This window comes from Corylus avellana, chromosome ca10 (genome assembly GCF_901000735.1).
Source record: "Corylus avellana chromosome ca10, CavTom2PMs-1.0".
NCBI classification, from domain to species: domain Eukaryota; kingdom Viridiplantae; phylum Streptophyta; class Magnoliopsida; order Fagales; family Betulaceae; genus Corylus; species Corylus avellana.
Window position 1 is genome coordinate 19285435 of NC_081550.1, and position 8727 is coordinate 19294161.

At 33.4% G+C, this 8727-nt stretch overlaps 1 protein-coding gene and 1 pseudogene across 1 annotated transcript; both read left to right on the plus strand.

The window, feature by feature from the left end:
- The first annotated feature begins 869 nt into the window (after positions 1 to 869).
- Positions 870 to 3005, plus strand: LOC132163409 (tropinone reductase homolog At5g06060-like; annotated as a pseudogene).
- Positions 3006 to 5842: 2837 nt separating this feature from the next.
- LOC132163410 (tropinone reductase homolog At5g06060-like) lies at positions 5843 to 7420 on the plus strand. The gene is made up of 5 exons (XM_059573690.1): positions 5843 to 5940; positions 6190 to 6397; positions 6567 to 6783; positions 6878 to 6984; positions 7232 to 7420. Exons 1-5 carry the CDS (start codon positions 5852 to 5854, stop codon positions 7418 to 7420), a joined length of 810 nt encoding a protein of 269 aa, XP_059429673.1. The 5' UTR covers positions 5843 to 5851.
- The last annotated feature ends 1307 nt before the right edge of the window (positions 7421 to 8727 follow it).

Here is an 8727-nt window from a genome sequence, read left to right on the forward strand (position 1 = left end):
AAATTTGTTATTGTTGGTGTCAGATTGTACTGTAGCTGGAACAGTACACAGTGCGAGACTTTCCCTTGCCAAAGATAGCTGTGGTTTCCTCTTGGCATAAGGCTGTATCTAGCTGTGAGTAACTGAGTATCCTTGAAATTAGGGTCTTGTTAGCCTGAAGTCAATGATCTCTATGAGGCTTGTCTTATCATGGCCGATTGAAATCAACGTTCAGAGCTTGTTAGCAACATTGGTTTGAGACAATGGTGAAAGCCAGAAAATTGTTGTTATAAGAACCAAATTAAAATATGATACACATAATTTAAAACAGAAATAAAGAGAAACTTATGAAAAGACAACCATTAAAAAAATAAATAAATAAATGAAAAAGGTGTGTAGAAAAGAAACTTAAGCACAATTGAACCCCCCAAAAAAAACAAAAAAAAAAAGCATATAGGGTTCAAAGGTGTGCAAATTATTTTATTATTAACTAGACACGTAGTGATTTGTAAATCCTTAAATAGATTGAAGGGTCAGGATTATAGAAATTTTTGATGGAGAATTTGTTGCCCATTGCTGGGGATCCCGGTACCCGAGAAGCATTTTAAGAAGAGACAAAAACACCTCATGGCAACCAATAGAAATAGCATGGACTGGGGCCACTGCCTGACTTGAGAACATCAAGTCACATACACTACAGTGAGTGTGATTGCTACCCGGACATCGAGCATGGCAAATTTGGTGAAAGGTCTAATTCTTGCTATAGGCTTTTAAAATCTACTTGCATCGTTGGGAACATAATGGTCCACGTAGTATTAACTATTATTTATTTATTTATTTATTTCAAAAGACTCAAATAAATAATAAAAGCAGGAGATACATATCCAGTTTCTTTTGCGAAACATACACGCATGATCACCCTCTCTGCCTCTCATATCACATCAAATATAGACACTCGTCTTCTTTTTCCAAGTAATCAAACACAAAGGACAAATGTTAGTGATTCGATTTTGATGTTTATAAGATTATCTTCTTCCAAACTCTTACAGGTCATTGTAGCAATATGGCTCAGGCAGATAGTTGTGGCAAAGATGGCAGATGGTCTCTTGAGGGAACCACAGCTCTTGTTACTGGTGGATCCAAAGGAATTGGGTTCGATATATCTTTCTCTCTGCTTTCTCTTTTACTAGTTTCTACTTTCAGATTATGGAAGATTTGGTTGAGTACTGAGATCTTGTGATATGGGTGCACCGCACGACTTCACTGTTGTAAATTTGATTGTTCATCATAGTTTCCTGTTTAATTATTAGAAAACTCTTGCTTTATTATGTGTGATAGAAAGTTCTGCTAAGTTTTGTTATTCTCTATATGTGTTTGTGATTAGGTATGCAATTGTGGAGGAATTGGCGGCTCTTGGGGCGACCGTGCACACATGCTCTCGAAATGAAGTTGAGGTTAATAATTGCGTGCGTGAGTGGAATACGAAGGGCTTCCGAGTAACTGGTTCGGTCTGTGACGTTTCTTCTCGAACCCAAAGAGAGGAGCTTATGAAGACTGTTGCTCATCAATTTAATGGCAAACTGAATATCCTTGTAAGGCTTTAGTGGTCTTCTTTACTTTACTCATTAAGAAAAAAATGTTGTGCTTCTATTAGAATGATAGTTAAATTTAATTATTGAAATTGATAAAAAAAAAAAAATGAAAAATGCTGAATTAATTATTTCTAGCAATTACTTAACTTTTGTTGGATTGTTTTGTCCTACTGATTGGTTTTTAGATAAATAACGTGGGAGCCAACATTTCCAAACCAACCCTAGAGGTGACAACTCAAGATTTCTCATTTCTCATTGCTACCAACTTTGAATCTGCTTACCACCTAAGCCAACTTGCACATCCTCTTTTGAAAGGATCGGGAGCAGGATGTATTGTTCTCCTTTCTTCCATCGGTGGATTGTTGGCATTTGGTGGTGCATCCGTTTATGGAGCAACTAAAGGTATTATATATATATATATATATACATATATATACTAATTATGCAATTTTATTTTTATAATTTACAGGTTATGGACTGTAAATTTTATGCGTGATTTGCTTGTTTTATATATATCCAGGAGCAATAAACCAACTTACTAGAAGTTTGGCATGTGAATGGGCACGAGATAATATTAGGACCAATTGCGTTGTACCTGGGGTAACAAGAACTCCTTTAATGGAGGAGGTAAATAGATTTGTCTTGTGGGTAATTAAAATATTAATTCAGTTTCTATATGTTTAAGTTTTCGGGACAAGTATGATTTAAAATGGTATTAGAGCTAAAAGTCTCTAACCTTATCTCCATCAATTCACCTATCATCATTTCAATTAAATATTTAACATATCGATTCTCACTTGATTTTGTTTTGGTTGCATTTGTATTTTTTTGTTTTCCTTTTAAATCATTGTGCTTACAATTCCTATTACTATTATAGGCTCTCAAATCCAAAAGCGCGGAATTTTCAAATTCACGGACTCCTCTCGGCCGGACGGCCTGCGGAGCCAGAGGAGATATCATCCTTGGTGGCATTTCTCTGTCTACCTGCAGCCTCTTACATAACTGGACAGACAATCTATGCAGATGGAGGGATGTCTGTGTATGGACTTGATCCCCTGAACAATATATGACAGGTGATGAGATATAATAAATAAACCTAAGCTTCTTACTTTGTCCAAGCAGTTCTGAATACATTTCCCAACTCCAAATGTTGTTCCTTCTATGTTGTCTTTCTTTTTCTTTTCTTTTTTTATGTTTGTTTTAAAACTTCATGGATGTATCGATATCTCATAATAATAGGCTTCAGCCAAGCTTGTTGTCTGATTTTATTTGACTTCAACAGTATTGTTGTTCCACCGATATGAGTGGTTCTAGGGTTGTTCTACAATGTTGTTAATTAATGCAGTGCATACGGTAGAAAATATTTGTACTTTGGTGCTTGAAGATATATTTATGCTGACAGGCTGAAATAAATTCGTTTCCTCCTATTTATCATATTCTTGGTCAGACCCCAGCTATCTTTCTATGCATTTAAAAGAAGAAAAAAAAATATAAAAAAATCCAAACAAACAATTTCAACCATTCCTAAAAAATTATTCTGAACAAAATTCTCAAGCTAATACATAACACAATCCAGTCATAATTAAAGAAGATCAATCAAGTAGAAAAGAACCAAGATTTATTTGGAGTTGAAAATTTTTTAGACAACTTTGAATAAATCCACTATATATAATAAAATGCGTAACAATATCTTCTGATTCTTCTCAGTTGACATATACGCTAACAATAATGAATACTGTTAGGGACTATCTTTTTATTCTTATTTTATTCTCCTATAGTTGATGTGGCATTTAAAATCACCATTAAATTTTAAATGAATTATACTAAAATTTGATTCAATGGTGATTTTGAAAGTCACATTAGCTTTAGAAAGATAAAAAGATGGTTTATAACATTACTCAAGAATAATGGACATATATAAATAATATAATCATTTACAATGCCGGAAGAAATTCGATGCCAAGCTGAGCCACAAAAATATTAGAGAAAATCCCAAAATCTCCATCGACCACATGTTTTGTGGGGGCATTATCCATTTACGGTTGTGTTATGAAACTTGTGGACATATAAAGAATTATATTTATTGTTTGATGAAACTTTTGGGCATATAAAGAATTATAATATTCATTGTTTTATGAAACTTGTTATACGTAGAAATTTTTAAGGCGTAAACAAAATCTTTGGCAAAAATTCAGATGAATGAGGGACGAGATAATTTAGAAGAATTAAAAAAGGTTCAAGGACATATTGATATACTGCTGGAGAAAAAAGGTAGGAATCATGTCTCATGAAGTATGTTACTAGTTTGAATCCTTATTTCCTTTCTCTTTGTGTGGACATATTAAAAAAAAAAAACTCTCAAATATTCTTATTTTTTTATATCAAATCAAACACTTTTTATTACTATTCGAGTAAAAAATGCAATATAAATAAATAAAACTTTTTCAATTTTTTATGCAAAAAAAAATCAAAATTTTTATCTATTTTATATCATGTGAATCACTTGCTCTTTTCAGTAGCTTTTAGTAAAGGCATTTCAACAAATATATATTTCACATCAAATATAAACACTCTCGTCTTCTTGCAGCGGGACAAAACTAGTTGGGACACTCTTTTGACACCAGTACGATTCACGTGGGACCCTCAATCAGGAGGGAACCTGTATTTGGAGTTTTGGGAGAACAAAACTAAAAAAGTTTAGAAGTAAAATTTTAATTTTTAAAAAATTTGAATAACTTTTTTAAAAATTTTTGGGTACTATATGGGCCCTTTTGGGGGATTGGACTCCCAAGGACCATATAGTTCTGCCCCTGAGTCGAACTCTTGACTTGCCTTTTTTTTTCTTTTTTTTTTTTTTACTTTTTTTTTTTTAAAGAAAAAAAAGGCTCGTTGATGTAATTAATTAACCCAATTTTTCTAGGGACTTTTCTTTTAGGAAAGATCATATGTCAAATATGGTGGTTATAACCACTCCACTAACTGCTAATTGTTTTGGTAGACGGTTATTAAAAATCGCTAACAGCTTAGGGCAATTGTGGTTAGCGGGTAGGACAAGACGGTTATAACCGCTAACTACCTTCATTTATATATATATATATATATATATTAATTTTTTCATTTGTATTTGGCTTAATGGATTTGAGCTATTTTATGACTATGTATGTGAAATATATAATGTAGTATGTGATGTTTTGGGTTAAGCCTTATTGAAAAACATTAACTGGCTCAAAAAAACATGTTTCTTTTTTTTGATCTTTTTTGGAACATTTTGGCCTTAAACCCTTAAAATAAGCTTAAAAAAAATAGGCCAATCAAAGCTGTTATAAAACCGCCGGTTATTGGGTTGAATAATCGCTAACCGTTGATTATAAAATAACCACTAACCGCTAATGCGTTTGCGGTCATTAAAAATCGATAACCGTCCAAGGCGGTTTTGGTTGCGGTTATAGCCAATAACCGTTAGTTATAATTGCTTGAGCACCCGTTATCATCGTTTGAGGACCCCTAGGAAGGAGTTTTGGGGGCATATTCTAATTCTAAGGCTCTGTTTGCCAATGGCACAAAAAAATACCTCATATTATTCATCTCAAAATCAACCCCCATCATTCTTACTTTTTATATCATGTTATCACTTTTCTATTCAAATAAAAAAATCACTACAAAACAATTTTTTTTTTTTCTCACATCAATTAAATCTACTATAATTCCAGGACACTTCATTTTTTAAGTCCGATGGCAAACATAGGCCCAAGGGTTTTTTCTAAGGACATATTCTAATTCTAATCCATGTATGATGGAAACTTGTCAACCGCGCGTGGTTTCCTCTTGGCATGAGCTGGCTGTATCTAGCTGTGAGTATCCTTGAAATTAGGATCTTGTTAGCCTTGAAGTCAATGATCTCGATCTATGAGGCTTGTCTTATCATGGCCGATTGAAATCAACGTTGACTCGTTGAGAGTTTGTTAGCAACATTGGTTTGAGACAATGGAGAAAGTCAGAAAATTGTTGTTATAAGAACCAAATTAAAATATGATAAACATAATTTAAAACAGAAATAAAGAAAAACTTATGAAAAGAGAACCATTAAAATGAAAAAAAAAAAAAAAAATGCATATAGGGTTTAATTAAAGAATTTCGTAGGGGGTGCATGGCCCCGCCAAATGAACTAGTATAAATATCACCACCGAGCTACTATCATCATATAACCTTCTCAAAAATATAAGAAAAAAAAATCAGTGATAGTTAATAGCAGCAATATTGGTGGTGGTCATTGTAGCGATATGGCTCAGGCAGATAGTCGTGGCAAAGATGGCAGATGGTCTCTTGAGGGAACCACAGCTCTTGTTACTGGTGGCTCCAAAGGAATTGGGTTCGACCTTTCTCTCTGCTTTCTCTTTTCCTAGCTTCTACTTTCAGATTATGGAAGATTTGGTTGAGTGAGATCATGTGATATGGATGTATCACACGACTTCACTTTTGTTAATTTCATTGTTCATCATAGTTTCATGTTTATTTGCAAACTCTCTTGCTTTATTCTGTATGATAGAAAGTTCTGCTAATTTTTGTTATTCTATATATATATATATATATGTGTGTGTGTGTGTGTGTTTGTGAATAGGTATGCTATTGTGGAGGAATTGGCAGCTCTTGGGGTGACCGTTCACACATGCTCTCGAAATAAAGCTGATGTTAATAATTGCCTGCGTGTGTGGGAGACAAAGGGCTTCCGAGTCACTGGTTCAGTCTGTGACGTTTCTTCTCAAGCTCAAAGAGAGGAGCTTATGAAGACTGTTTCTCATCAATTTAATGGCAAACTCAATATCCTTGTAAGGCTTTGGTGGTCTCTTTTACTTTACTCATTAAGAAAAAAAAAATGTTGATATATTGTTAAATTTAATTATTGAAATTGATAAAAAAAAAAAAATGCTGAATTAATTATTTCTAACAATTACTTAACTTTTGCGGGATTGTTTTGTCCTACCGATTGGTTTTTAGATAAATAATGTGGGAACCAACATTCCCAAACCAACCCTAGAGGTGACAACTCAAGATTTCTCATTTCTCATCGCTACCAACTTTGAATCTGCTTACCACCTGAGCCAACTTGCGCATCCTCTTCTGAAAGGATCGGGAGCAGGAAGTATTGTTCTCCTTTCTTCCATTGGTGGATTGTTGTCATTAGGTGGTTCATCCGTTTATGGAGCAACTAAAGGTATTATATATACTAATTATACAATTTTATTTTTCATAATTTACAGGTTATGGATTGAAATTTTATGTGTGATTTGCTTGTTTTATATATGCAGGAGCAATAAACCAACTTACTAGAAGTTTGGCATGTGAATGGGCACGAGATAATATCAGGACCAATTGCGTTGCACCTGGGGCAACAAGAACTCCTTTAATGGAGGAGGTAAATAGATTCTTATGGGTAATTAGAATATTAATTCAATTTCTGTAAGTTTATGTTTTTAGGACAAATAATAATTTAAAATGGTATCAGAGGTAAAAGTTTCTAACCTCATCTCCATCAATTCACCTCCGATCATTTCAATTAAATATTCAACATATTGTTTCTCACTTGATTTTGTTTTGGTTGTGTTTGTATTTTTTGTTTTCCTTTTAAATCATTGTGCTTACCATTCCAATTACTATTATAGGCTCTCAATTCCAAAAACGCAGAACTTTCAAATTCACGGACCCCTCTCGGACGACCTGCGGAGCCAGAGGAGATATCATCCTTGGTGGCTTTTCTCTGTCTACCTGCAGCCTCTTACATAACGGGACAAACAATCTATGCAGATGGAGGGATGTCTGCGTATGGATTTGATCCCCAGAACAATATATGACAGATGATCAAATATAATAAACCGAAGCTTCTTACTTTGTCCAAGCTGTTCTTACATTTCCCAAACTCCAAATGTTGTTCCTTCTATGTTGTCTTTCTTTTCTTTTTTATGTTTGTTTTAAAACTTCATGGATGTATCGATATCTCATAATAATAGGCTTCAGCCGAGCTTGTCTGATTTTATTTGACTTCGTCATTGTTGTTCCACCGATATGAGTGGTTCTAGGGTTGTTCTACATTGTTGTTCATTGATCAGTGCATTCGTGCTTGAAGATATGTTTAGGCTGACAGGCTGAAATAAATTTGTTTCCTCCTATTTATCATATTCTTGGTCACACCCCAAATGCCTTTTGTGCATTTAAAAGAAAAAAGAAAAAAAAAATTTCCAAACAAACAATTTCAACCATTCCTAAAAAATTATTCTGAACAAAATTCTCAAGCTAATAACACAATCCAATCATAAAGAAAATCAATCAAGTAGAAAAGAATCAAGATCAGATTTATTTGGAGTTGAAAATTTTCGAGACAATTTGGAATAAATCCACTATATATAATAAAATACGTAACAATATCTTCTGATTCTTCTCAGTTGACATATACACTAATAATAATGGACATAATATAATCATTTACAATGCCGTGAGAAATTCGATACCAAGCTGAGCCAATAAAATTGTAGAGAAAATCCCAAAGTCTCCATCGACCACGCACATGTTTGGTGGTGGCATTATCCATTTATGATTGTTTTATGAAACATGTGGACATATAAAGAATTATTTTCTTTGTTTTGTGAAACAAGTGGACATATTAAGAATTTGAAACATGTGGACATATAAAGAATTATTTTCTTTGTTTTGTGAAACAAGTGGACATATAAAGAATTATATTCATTGTTTTATGAAACTTGGTATTAGCTGATTTTAAATATCATGGAGTACAATTAGAGTTGACCAATTTTGTATGGTCTACAAAATTCTAGTTGAAATAAAATAATATCAATATGAAAATTAACAACAAAATAAATAAAATACAAGAGATGAAAAGTGGAGTATGTAAAAATCTTACAATGCAATAAAATCATGTAAAAGCGGTGTCCTTAAAGGTTGATTGATGCCTCCCGGAGTATATAACTCGATGGATCGGATCTCTTGACACACAATCTCTTAGAATTCTACCGTCTACTTTCATTAAGGACGCGCTTGCAAGAACGAAGATTAATTGAACAACCCATTAGTCTTGTCGATGAAAAACTGCAAAGAGAAAAACACATAAAATTATTTGATTAAGGACCAAATTGAATGACAACAA

Coding starts and splice junctions, on each gene's coding strand:
- LOC132163410 (XM_059573690.1), top strand. CDS start 5,852: ATGGCTCAGGCAGATAGTCGTGGCAAAGATGGCAGATGGTCTCTTGAG. Junction 6,398..6,566: donor ATGGCAAACTCAATATCCTT/GTAAGGCTTTGG, acceptor ATTGGTTTTTAG/ATAAATAATGTGGGAACCAA. Junction 6,985..7,231: donor GAACTCCTTTAATGGAGGAG/GTAAATAGATTC, acceptor TTACTATTATAG/GCTCTCAATTCCAAAAACGC.